The sequence below is a fragment of the Plecotus auritus genome (genome assembly GCF_963455305.1).
Source record: "Plecotus auritus genome assembly, chromosome: 8".
Taxonomy (NCBI): Eukaryota; Metazoa; Chordata; class Mammalia; order Chiroptera; family Vespertilionidae; genus Plecotus; species Plecotus auritus.
Genome location: NC_137782.1, coordinates 53,172,571 through 53,186,084, shown reverse-complemented (window position 1 = coordinate 53,186,084; position 13,514 = coordinate 53,172,571). Strand labels below are relative to the sequence as shown.

At 39.3% G+C, this 13,514-nt stretch overlaps 1 protein-coding gene across 5 annotated transcripts in view; it reads left to right on the top strand.

Annotated features, from left to right (window-relative positions):
• The window catches only part of CDH20 (cadherin 20), a 228,792-nt gene that overhangs the window by 185,758 nt on the left and 29,520 nt on the right, over positions 1-13,514 (top strand). For all 5 annotated transcript variants that reach the window (XM_080685366.1, XM_080685365.1, XM_080685367.1 and 2 more), the window contains 2 exons: positions 2,387-2,640; positions 9,730-9,866. In XM_080685366.1, the coding sequence (XP_080541492.1) occupies positions 2,387-2,640; positions 9,730-9,866 (391 nt within the window). The remainder of the gene's footprint in view (positions 1-2,386; positions 2,641-9,729; positions 9,867-13,514) is intronic.

Below are 13,514 nucleotides of genomic sequence, written 5' to 3'. Positions count from 1 at the left end.
TTCCCTAAGGGCTATCATCCATCTAAAAAGCACATACTGCCCTAACTGGTTTGGCTCAGTAGATAGAGAATCAGCCTGCAGACTGAAAGGTCCCAGGTTCGATTCTGGTCAAGGGCATGTACCTTGGTTGCGGGTACATCCCCAGTAGGAGGAGTGCAAGAAGCAGCTGATCGATGTTTCTCTCTCATCGATGTTTCTAACTCTCTCTCCCTCTCCCTTCCTCTCTGTAAAAAAGCAATAAAATATATTAAAAATAAAAATAAAAAGCACACACTTATGTTTTAAAAAGAGAAATTAAGCTAAATGGATTGAATTGGATCTTCATAAAACCATTCTGATTACTACCCAGGATCTTGGCTCTTTTGGCTTTTAAGTAGTCAATCAATTGATTTTCAGTCTCTTAACAGCTTGAAAGATAACTTGAAATATACATTTTTAAGAATGTTCTTTATTCTATGAGCATGCTGGTGTGTCACTCATCTTCAGCATGCCTTCCATCTTCCAGCACACAATAAGCAATAGTTTTGAGTCCATTATCCTCTTAGGCAGGCCACAAGGAGCAAAACTCCTAAATTTCACCAAACCTAAAATGTCCACAAAATGTAAATCCCATTATTGTTTATATATCACTTAAAAAAAATTCTTGCCAATTTAAATGATGCAATGCTTTCTTATTTATTAGCTTATGGTTTTTTAAAAAACTTTTTCAGACACTGACATATTTGCTTCACATTCCTATTTGAACCAAGCAACCTGCCTCCCTAGTTCTTAGTCAAAAGGTAAGGTTTTCATTATGGGTATACAATGCATGGTGCTAAGAAAATACAGAATAAGTAGAAACCTAATAACAGCAGCAAAACAAACAAAAACATTTTGTCAGAATTTGAAAATAAATTTAGTTAAAGCAACTACTACTGTTTCTCAAAAGCAAAGCAGTTGCTTAAATGGACACATGCCTCTTTCTAACAAGAAATGTGCTTAATTCAGAATATTTTATGGAAAAAAGTATGAATGAGTATTTACTAGTAGTTACAAAATTTTAAATCACCAAATGCACATGTGATTTTTAAGCTTTACTAACTGCTTTGCTATCCTCTGTAATTATTTTATAGGACTAACTTTCCATGATATTTTTATTGATATTTTGAGGTAATTGTTACTTAAAACATTTAAATATTGTCAGTGAAAAAGGAAGGAAGGAAGGAAGGAAGGAAGGAAGGAAGGAAGGAAGGAAGGAAGGAAGGAAGGAAGGAAGGAAGGAAGAAAGGAAGGAAGGAAACATAAATGGATTATTCTTAAGATATAGCATTCAAGTTCACATTCTGCCATTCTGAAGGTAGTAGGGCTAGATCGAAAAAAGGAACCACCAAAAAAATTAGATTTTATGACATGTAGTTTATTTTGTGGGTGATCCCTGGATAAGGCATTTAAAAATCTAGAGCAGCATTTTACTCTGACACTATGTGACCATGTTAGCTCAGTTCAGTCTTTGAATTCTCTTAGTTTGTTTCTTCAACTGGAAAATGTGGCATTGGATTCAATTTTTAAAAGAGATTTTTTAAAAGATCATCTATGCCTTAGCCGGTTTGACTCAGTGGATAGAACGTCGGCCTGCAGACCAAAGGGTCCCGGGTTCTATTTCGGTCAAGGGCACGTACCTGGGTTGCAGGCCCTGGTCAGAGTGCGTGCAGGAGGCAACCAAGTGATGTGTTTCTCTCACATCGGTATTTCTCTCTCTATCTTTTCCTCTTTCTTCCACTTTCTCTTAAAAAAATCAATGGAAAAATATCCTCAGGTGAGGATTTTAAAAAAAAAAGATCTTCTATGATATAAACTAAATACACAAATACTGATCTGACACAGTGCCCTGAGAACTCTTGTTGAAGGTTGTTGATGATAGTTTCTTGGAAAAATCTCTATTGCCTTTGTACTTGGGAATTTTCTTTTGAAGGAAGAAAACAAAAAAAGCTTAGACTTAAGTTGTATGTATAGTCTGAAAGAGAACATGAACCCTCTCAATTATCATGACATCTTTTCAAATGAATAAACATCTCTAAAGACAAGGGGACCATGCTGATAAACAGTAGACCTATTTAGAGTCAGCCTTGCTCAGAGTACAGTGGCTTTCTTAATGAGCACACTGGCTTCCTTAACTATCTCTGAAGCATCTAGCATCTTCTTACCTTCTTTACCCAAGTTGTTAGAACTGACATGAAGGCCAAGAACTACAGAACAAAAGAAAAATCCCCCTTATTCTTCCCCTTACCTCTTTTCTACCATTTTAATGAATTGAGGAATCTACCCACCAGCCATCAATGTCAGTCAACCTTTGGAATCTTGATATATATGCTGCTGGCTAACCAATTTTCCTGCCATTACTTTTCAGCCCCTGAGTTTTGAAAGCAAGAAAAGCTACACCTTAAAAGTGGAGGGAGCCAATCCTCACCTAGAGATGCGGTTTCTGAACCTGGGCCCCTTTCAGGACACAACCACAGTGCATATCAGTGTGGAAGATGTGGATGAGGCCCCTGTATTTGAACCTGGCTTTTATTTTGTGGAGGTACCTGAAGATGTGACTATTGGAACAACCATACAAATCATTTCTGCCAAGGACCCAGATGTGACCAACAACTCAATAAGGTTTTGCCACAGATTATACCTTTCATGGAATCTTCCCTTCCCCAGCATCAAATTTTCTAGCACTTTTCCCCTTTGCTTTTTCTATCTCTGGAGATTCTCCTAATTTTTTAATTCATTCTGTTTAAATAACATAGTCTTTTCATGTTATTTAGAAGTGAAGTATCATTATATCTACAACTTAGTGTCAAATGGTGCGTACACACACACACACACACACACACACACACACACACACCCCTTAGTTCTCCATCCCAGCCCTATTGACATTTTGGGATAGATAATTCTTTGTCATGGGGCTGTCCTGTGCATTGTACAATGTTTAGCAGCATCTCTGGACTCTAACCACTAAATGCCAGTAGCACCCTGAGTTGTAACAACTTAAAATGTCCCCAAATATTGCCAAATGTCCCTGAGGAGAGTGGGGTACAAAATTACCCCAAGTTGAGAATTACTAATTCAGATAAAGCACAGACAATACATAGGTGTCAAAACATTAAAAACTGTTGAATCTTAGTGGTGAATATAAAGGTAATCATTGCACATTCTTTTGACTTTGATGAATCTTTGACTTTTTAACTTTAAAAAATGAGAAAAAATAACATACAATATATATTTCCAAATACTATAGAAAAAACACACATAGAAACTATTCGTGTTGCCACTGGCTTCAATACCATGTAGACTGGTCAGATAGCACTTTCTACTGCAAGCCCATGTATCCATCTCTCCAAAATGTGGTTTGAACTTAAAGATTCCAATCAAGATGCTTCCCCCTCAAGAAGGGGCAGGACAGGAGAGCTGCTCTTATAGCCATGGCCATTTCCATCAACTCTGGAACCAAAGTGCAAACAGCTGGTGGACAGGTTGACACCTCAACCTTCCAGAGCAACTGCCAAGCCTCTGAGGCGTGACACAAAAGATCAGGATTCCAAAGCCATTTGAGGCCATCTGCATGTTAAATGTTGGAAGTCACACAAATGGATCTGAGGCTTTAGTGCAGATAACACATTTTAAACACTCCCTAATGTATTGAATGCCGTTTCTGTCAGCTACTAGTACTTCCCTCACCTGGAGCTATTTTATATGTAAAGAAAATGTGCTTTTGCAGCTTAACAAGGATGGTTCTTCCCTGAGAATAACTAAACTAGGGGAAATTTGCTTCCTCTAACCAATTAGTAAACAATTTACATTTTTCCTTTTTTTTGAATTATGGTATTTGATTTTTAGAAGTAAACCAATATTTATGAGTTATAACAACTTTATATGAGTGATATTTCTACCTTAAGCTTTCTAAATGTACAACAGGATGGGAAGAACTTAGTGAAACCATATCATCCCTAAGACAATCATAATATAAATGAAACTGATTCTATTATAAATGTATATTTTCAGAAGCCAAATACATATATATATATATATACACACACACACACACACACACACACACATATATATATATATGCCTTCTGATCAATTAATTAATCTATTCATATCAAAGAAGATACTAGAGGAAAAACTTTAGAGAATAAAACTTCATTGGGGGAGGAGGTTGGAATAAGCACAAGCTTGAAAAAAAATCAGATCTCATTACTAAAAGAATCAACTAGACTATTCAGTGGATATTTCCACATGTTCTTTCCAGATTGACTCTGGACTCCTACATGGTAAGCACTGGAAATATGGTTTTGTTCAGAGTCACATTACTAAATGACAAGAGACTGAATGCTGTCAGGAAATACACACACACACAAATCCTAGAGTGAATGTGCATTTTTCAGGACTAAAGTTGTTATCTTAAGACATCTAGGAAGGAAAGAGAAACAGCAGGCCTAGATCCACTACTGGTATGGAGCAAATGAAGCACAAAATGAAGGAATCCTACCTGGCTAACAGAGTGCTGCTTCACATGATGGGCCATTGAGAACCACTAGTTGGCCAGCATGACACACAGTTAACATCATGGAAGTCCATAATGAAATGCCTGTCTATTCTAACGGATCCCAATCAGAAAGAATCCAAGACTGACCAGGCTGGAGGCACAGAACAGGGTCCATTGAGCTTCTTCCATGGTGAGACTCTAGGTCCTGAGAGAGAAACTGGCAAGAACAAGGCAACAGCCACAGGCTTGGGGTTAATAGACAAGGGTTCAGGCACAGCAGCAAAGCAGATTCCACTTATCAGAACCAGTTGCAAAGAAGGGGCAGAGTTCATATTGCTAGATAGAGGGTCCCTGATTCTTTGTACTATCCCCCAGGAACAAAGAATGGCCCCTGAACCCAAGCAGAAAATCAGGGGTCCTGGACTCTCATAGGTAAAAGCACCTAAAAGTCTAATGTCTGGCTATCATTTAATTAAACCATTTGGGAATTACTTTCCTATGTTATCTTTCCCCAAATTGTTCACTTATCCTTATTTTTCTTATAAAAGTTATCTTGTTTTGAAATAATTTGCATATGTTATCTGCTGCTTGGCTATCTATCTTATGCATTTTTATTACAAACTAGAGGCCCAGTGCACAAATTCGTGCACCAGTCGCCTGCAGGATGGGGCCAAAACCAGCTCTCCAACATCCCCTGAGGGGTCCTGGATTGCTAGAGGGCAGAGGCCAGGCTGAGGGACCCCACCGGTGCACAACTGGGGCCCGGAAGGGACGTGGGATGTTGGCCAGCCGGCGAGGGACTGCAGGAGGGCTCCAAGGCATAGCCGGCCTGTCTCAATCAGCCAGACCCCAGCAGCAAGCTAACCTACCAGTTGGAGCGTCTGCCCCCTGGTGGTCAGTGCACATTATAGCTAGCGGTTGAGCGGCCTTAGCATATCATTAGCATATTACTCTTTCATTGGTTGAACGGACGACTGGACGACTGTTCACTTAGCATATTAGGCTTTTATTATATAGGATAGATGATATTTATAGTCCTAAAAAGAAAATAAATATTAAATTACCCCAAAACCAACGTATTTCCTAAGGTTTAAATATTATGAACAAATAGCCATTTACCTTTTTAAAAAGATTATTAGGGCTTTTATAATCTCCTTTTAAAGAAGTCTGTGGTATGTTCAGGTATATATACTGGTCATTATTTACTAACTAGAGGCCCAGTGCATGAAATTCGTGCATGGGGTGGGGGGGGTTGTCCTTCAGCCCAGCCTGCACCCTCTCCAATCTGGGACCCCTCGAGGGATGTCCAACTGCCCGTTTAGGCCCGATCCTTCTAGGACATCCCTCTCACAATCCAGGACTGCTGGCTCCCAACTGCTCACCTGCCTGCCTTCCTGATTGCCCCTAACTGCTTCTGCCTGCCAGCCTGATCACCCCCTAACCACTCCCCTGCCAGCCTGTTTGCCCCTAACTGCCCTCCCCTGCAGGCCTGGTCACCCCTAACTGCCCTCCCCTGCAGGCCTGGTCCCCCCCAACTGCTCTCCCCTGCAGGCCTGGGTCCCCCCAACTGCCCTTCCCAGCAGGCTTGGTCACCCCCAACTTCCCTCCTCTGCCGGCCTGGTCACCCCTAACTGCCCTCCCCTGCAGGCTTGATCGCCCCCAACTGCCCTCCCTTGCAGGCCTGGTCCCTCCCAACTGCCCTCCCCTGCTGGCCTGATCGCCCACAACTGCCCTCCCTTGCAGGCCTCATCCCTCCCAACTGCCCTCCCCTGCTGGCCATCTTGTGGCGGCCATCTTGTGTCCACATGGGGGCAGCCATCTTGTGTGTTGGAGTGATGGTCAATTTGCATAGTACTATTTTATTAGATAGGATAAACCCCCAAACTAGTCTACACATTTAGTTAAATGTACATGAAAAATACAATATTTGGATTTCCTGATATTTTAGTAATTGCTCAAGGAATTTCTGGCAAGCGAGAAATTGAACCATTTGCAACTGAAATAGGCTTCTGCTGTGTGAGAACAGCCAGCCCTCCGGTGCCATCCTGGAGTGTGTGTGGATTAGTGAGCCTGCCCATAATTCCCTGCCTCCAAATTGCTTCCAAATCCAGTGAATGTCCTGAGCCAAGCAAATAAGTAGGAAACTGAAAGAACACCAGCCATTGTTCACTCAAGAGAGTTGTGTATGTGTATGTGGTGCACAGTCTACCCATAATAGGTGAGAATATTATGGCTGGAGAAAGGAAAACCACCTGCATAATTCACCAGTATGTCCCAACTTCCTCATTTTCCATCTGTATCTACACCTTTTGTTTGTTCTCCTGTCTCCTGAAATTCAGTCCAGTGTCATATTCAGAGTTATGGATGCCATCACTGCCTCAACTTGGGCCCAGATGGGGAAGTCAGAAAGGGACTACCCTTAATAAGGGAGCTTCCGCTCAGAGTGTCATGAAGCAGGACTGCCATGGGTTCTTTCAGTTAGTTATTTCTGCCATTCCATCTCCCACACCATCTGTGACATTTGCCATGGTTTCGTATATCTGAGTGCAGAAAGCTGGTCATCAGAGGCTGCTCTCCCTAGGCATCATGCCTACAGCCTGGAGAGCTGCCATCAGGGTTGTGGCTCTGTGAGCCAAATGGCTGCTTTACTCACGTGTGGGGAGTGAAAGAAAAGACTGTCATGAGCCAACCAGTTATTTTTTTCCTAAGACAAATTCAACTCTTAAAATAGTAGGTAAACCTTATTATATATATATATATATATATATATATATTGAATTTTAGAGAGAGAGGAAGGGAGAGGGATAGAGAGATAGAAACATCAATGAGATAGAAAGTCATAGATTGGCTGCCTCCTACATGACCCCCACTGGAGATTGAGCCTGCAACCTGGCCATGTGCCCTGACCAGGAATTGAACCAACAACCTCTTGGTTCCTGGGTTGACACTCAACCACTGAACCACACCAGCCTGGCAAATTGGTAAACTTTAAAAGTAAATCACTAATTATACCTAGAAAAAAATGCTCATTTAATTTTAAATGAACTTCGTAGGCATGTGTTTGTTCTGTATTAAAAAGTCAACTGTTTCCTATCATGGTTTAATCTATCCTCAAGAAGAGATCAGGTTGTGTTTCCTCAAACAGTATCATTAGTTCCATGTGCAGGAAGGCAGCATGGCCTGGTAGTTAGGAGTAGGAACCTGAAACTCAACTGTCTACTCTTGATTCCCAGCTGTGAGACCTTGGTCAAGGGACTTAACCTCTCCATTCCTCAGTCTTCTCACCTGTAAAATGGGGATGATTATAGTACCTACCTTGTAGGGTTATTGTAAGGATTAAATGAGTCAATATAAGTAAAGTGTATAGAGTGAATGCCTGACTACAATAGCGTTACATTAAATAGGGTCACAAGCAGAAAGAGATGTTAATTTGCTTCCTTAAATCTCCCAACTCTTGGACAGCTATAACTGAAATGATTCCAACTTCTCTAGCTCTTAATTAATTCATAATTCTCTGAACAGCCATCCTGCAGGAAAAAATATGTATTTGAACCACAACATTTTACCAAATAATACACATGCATATTCCATATATTTATTTACATATATTTGGGACAAAAGTTTGACCGTCAACATTTACTCTTACTGCATGTGAAAGTCTGGCATGCATACATATTATTTCATTTTCTTTCAACATTAAGTCATAATCCACCATATTGGCTTAACTAACCTGCAGTCTGAAAACAATACACTAAAGAAACTGCTTACTCCCATCAAAATGCAGTTGCCTAGTTACCCTATTGCTGGCAACTTTAAATAGAATTTTGAACCCAATACATTAGTGAGTGTGTGTGAGTGTGTGTGTGTGTGCTTTCAAGTCTTACTTCTACAAATTATCAACTGTGTAACTGTATGAAAGTGACTTAACTTTTCAAAGTCTTAGTTTTCTCAAATAATTTAAATAATACCTACCCCCTAGAAATGTTGTAAGAATTTAAAAAGAAGCTATAACATGTCTGGTCTTCAATAATGGCAGCTATTATAATTACTGGCCATTACCGAGGACTACATTACGTTCTCAAGGATGGATCTCAATCATGGCTACATATCACAATCTCTTGTGAGGATTTTAAACATACAGATGCCTGAAACTCCCTCCACACTTACTGAATCTCCTAAGATGGGAACCAAGTAAGATGATGCAGGTGAGATAACAAAAAGAGTTGGACTGCCAAATCATTTTCAACAGGAATTATAGATCTTACCCAGTAGCAAGGTAAATAATTACTCAAAGGATACAGACAACAACAAAATGCAAGCCAAGCACTCTTTCTTTGCAAAGGTCTGAAACCATCAGGCACAAGTGCCTATAAATATCCTTCTTTTCCAGTGTACGAATACATGTTGGTCCACACTGAACACGAAAGGTATAAGCAATGGATGTTGCTATTCAGTGCACTGCCTGAACAGGAGGAGCCATCTTGGATAAGAAACATCTGTTTTTTAGATCCCATTAATTACATATCAGTAACTCACATGACATTTTCCAGCAAGCTGTGCCCCATAAATTCATAAATTCCAGGCTTATTTACAATAAGCAACCTAAACAGACCTCATCTTTCCTGTTAAAAACATTCCACAGATAAAGACTCTTCAGTGAGTAAATACATTATTGTGTTTGCCAACAGGTCAGTCATTAGCACGTTTATAAAGGACCTGACGCAAATCTCTTCTTTTCAATAGTTGGTATTAATTACAGGGAATCAAATCACTGAACTATATGTTTTCCAGCTCCAATTTAGCATTTCAGAACTTATTTGAATAAATTCTTTCTGAACAAAGATACACAGGGGTTGTTATTCAGAGTGTCCCAAAAAGCCTTGGGCAGTTCTCAGCTTTAAATAGCTGAAATTGATCTTTAAATAGCTTACAACTGCCCTAAGGTTTAGCACCACATTCTATTTCATTTTGTGAATCAGGAAATTAAAGCAGCAATAGTTTGTTGTGGTTTTTTTACAGGGGGAGGAGGGAAGAAGAGGTTGAGGAAGGAGGTACATAATAAAACAGTAAATTCAGTCTTCCAAGTGTCCATAAATCAGAACTAGTGGTGTCATGTTTCACATGGTACTCACTCAGTTCTCTCATGTAATATGCTGTAGTATATTTATCCAAATGCAATGATGTGTTTAATCTGTGGGGTTTTTTTGCAGATATTCCATTGACAGAAACAGTGACCCTGGAAGATTCTTCTATGTCGACATTACAACAGGTGCCCTAATGACTGCAAGACCCCTTGATCGGGAAGAATTTTCTTGGCATAATATCACTATCCTTGCTATGGAAATGAGTAAGTAACACAATAAATTAATCTCTAAATAGTGACAAATATAAGCAATGTAGACCGTGGAAGTTTCTAGAGCTGTTGGAATAAGAATTATTTTATTTATAGGAAGAAACAAAAATTATCATAGTTCATATAAGTGAAAGTAATTAGTTCAAATACTTATTCAGCACCTGCTATATAGCTAGTCCTGGCTAGAGCTTTTTTAAAAAAGGCACAGCCCAACTGGTGTGACTCAGTGGTTGCACTTTGACCTATGAGCCAGGAAGTCATGGTTCGATTCCCAATCAGGGCACATGCCAGGGTTGCAGGCTCAATCCCCAGTAGGGGGCATGTAGGAGTCAGCTGGTCAATAATTCTCTCTCATCACTGATGTTTCTCTCTCTCTCCCTCTCCTTTCCACTCTTAAATCAATAAAAATACATTTTTTAAAAGAATTTAAAAAGAAGCTATAACATGTCTGGTCTTCAATAGTGGCAGTTATTATAATTACTGGCCATTACCGAGGACTACATTACGCATGTAAAAGCAGTAAAAACAAACAAACAAACAAACAACAACAACAAAAAAAACACAGCATCCTTAAACAAAGAAAGGAGACTCATAAGGAAAAGGGACAGTTCCTGAAAAATCTAAGAGGCTTTCAGTCTTTGACAAGATTGGGAATGCACAAAAAATAAAAATTATTATTACTGGATAAAAGGAAGCATTTATAACATATGAGCCTTATTACACACATACATGCATACAAGAATTTCAGACATGTTAAAAATAAAATGCAGATTTATTAACACAAACTTAAAAATGGAATGGAAAAGAAACAAAATTGAGATTAGCAGGTTTGTTATAAACTTAGCAAAAACTAGATTATTTTCTACATTTACTTTTTTTCATAGCACCTAGTGATGGCTTGGAGAAATGGCATACTCTAATGCATTGGCAGAAGCATATACAGCCATTCAGGAAGGCAGTTTGGCAATTCATCTTTTGAATTAAGATTCTCTAAAATATTTGTACTCTTTTTTTAAAGATATTTTTATTGATTTCAGAGAGGAAGGGAAAGGGAGAGAGAGATAGAGACGTCACTGATGAGAGAGAATCATTGACTGGCTGCCTCCTTACTGGGGATCGAGCCTGCAACCTGCCCATGTGCCCTGACCAGGAATCAAATCCTGACCTCCAGGTTCATAGGTTGATGCTCAACCACTGAGCTATGCCGGTAGGCAATTTGTACTCTTTTTCTCAAGAATTCTACTTCTAATAATTATCTTAAGAGAATAATCATATACTAGTATATCAACTAAGATTTATATACTGAAATGTCTACTATATTATTATTTAAAATTAGGATTACCTTAATATCTAATAACTAGAGGCCTGGTGCACAAATTCGTGCACCAGTGGAGTCCCTCAGCCTGGCCTGTGGGGATTGGGCGGAAACCGGCTCTCTGACATCCCCCGAGGGGTCCCAGATTGTAAGAGGGCACAGGCCAGGCCAGGGACCCCACCAGTGCACGAGTGGGGCCGGGGAGGGATCACGGGAGGGCTCCAGGGTGTATCCAGCCTGCTCGCCCAGTCCTGATGGGCCAGACCCCAGCAACAAGCTAACCTACAGTCGGAGCATCTGTCCCCTGGTGGTCAGTGTGCATCAAAGCGACTGGCCGAATGGTAGAATGAACAGCTGGACACTTAGCACATTAGGCTTTTATTACATAGGATAGGAGTTTGACTAAATAAATTATGGTATAACCATACAGTAAAATGAAATTATCCCTGGCCCGGTGGCTCAGTCACTAAGTCATTTGGAGCATCATCCTGTACACCAAAGGTTTCGGGTTCAATCCCAGGTCAGGGCACATATCCAGCTTGTGGGTTCAGTCCTTGGTTGGGGCACATAAAGGAGGCAACCAATGTTTCTCTTTCTGTTTCACTTTCTCTCCCCCTTCCTCTCTAAAGTCAATGAAAATGTATCCTCAGAAAAATAAAAGTAAATAAAATGAAACTACCATGTACATATTAATACCTGGGCTCAAAGCATATTTCAAAGACACAAGATAATCTTAACCTAAAATATTAAAAGTTCTGAATCCAACTTTTTTATATCATTTGACTACTGTATGTATGTGTGTGTGTTGTGTCCACATTTTTGGACACATATGCAATTTTACATATATCATAATAATGAATATGTCTGATAAGGACTGTGGATCATATTTATCCTTGTGTTTTTCTGGAATTTTCATTATAAAAAAAGTTCTACAGTTTAATTTTAAAAATTTAAATATGTCCACATTTTTGGCCAAGCAATAGAAATATTTAGGGGGGAAACACAGTAAAGCATAAGTATTTTTAAGAAAGAAAAAATAAACCAGAAAAATAAGGCATTCTGAGATTTTATAAAGTTATTTACTAAGAATAATTTCTGTGTCTTATAATTTCTATTTTATCTTCTTGGGATGGTGACCAAAACAAAAACAAAAACAAAAAAAAAGACAGGAGGGGAACTACTGGGGCCATGAAATTGTCTTTGTGTGGCAATGCCAAGCAAAAGACTGACCAAAAAGACATTTCCCCATGAATGACAATGAGTAACTTCTTCTGCCCCAACCAAAGATATGGATTTGGGGTATGTTTGATCCTATAATATCCCCCTAGACCCTAAGCAGAAATAAACGTGTACTGTTATCTGTATTCCTGTGAATAAGTTGAAACCTCCTGAAATATAATTAAAAAAATAGATAATTTCACGGGAATAAAGCCATGTAGTATACCTCCAATTAAAATGGGCTACTTCCAAGACCAGACAGAATGGATCTCCTTTAATTCCAGAACCTGATATCTGAGCCAAGTTAAGAGGTTCAAAACCTTTTAAAGACTCATTTGTGGTACCTGCTTCCCCTCGAGTCTGGCCCTTTCCCTCATCCTGATACCACACATTCTCTCAGACATACACCCTCTCTGTCCGTGCTTGTGTTCTAGCCACACTCTTACTAGGTAACACATGCATCCTCTGCTTCTGCTGCCATTTCCACATACTTTGTCCATTCTTTTTTTTTTTTTAAATAAAATTTTATTTTTTTTATTTTTTGGTTTTTTAAAACATTTACATTTTTTTATTTTTTTATTTTTTTAATCTTTTTTTTAATTAAGGTATTATATGTGTACATATCTTACCATTGCCCCCCCCACCCCACTCCCATACATGCCCTCACCCCCTAATGTTTTGCATCCGTTGGTTACTCTTATATGCATGCATATAAGTCTTTCAGTTGATCTCTTATTTCCCCCACCTCTCCCTAACCTTACCGCTGTAATTTGACAGTCTGTTTGATGCTTTACTGCCTCTGTATCTATCTTTTTGTTCATCAGTTTATAGTGTTTTTCATTATCCCCAAATGAGTGAGATCATGTGGTATTTTTCTTTCATTGACTGGCTTATTTCACTTAGCATAATGTTCTCTAATTCCATCCAGGTGCCTACAAATGGTAATAATTCCTTCTTTTTTATGGCAGCATAGTATTCTATTGTGTAGATGTACCATAGTTTTCTGATCCAGTCATCTGCTGACGGGCACCTAGGCTGTTTCCAAATCTTAGCTATGGTGAATTGTGCTGCTATGAACATAGGGGTGCATATATCCGTTCTGATTGGTG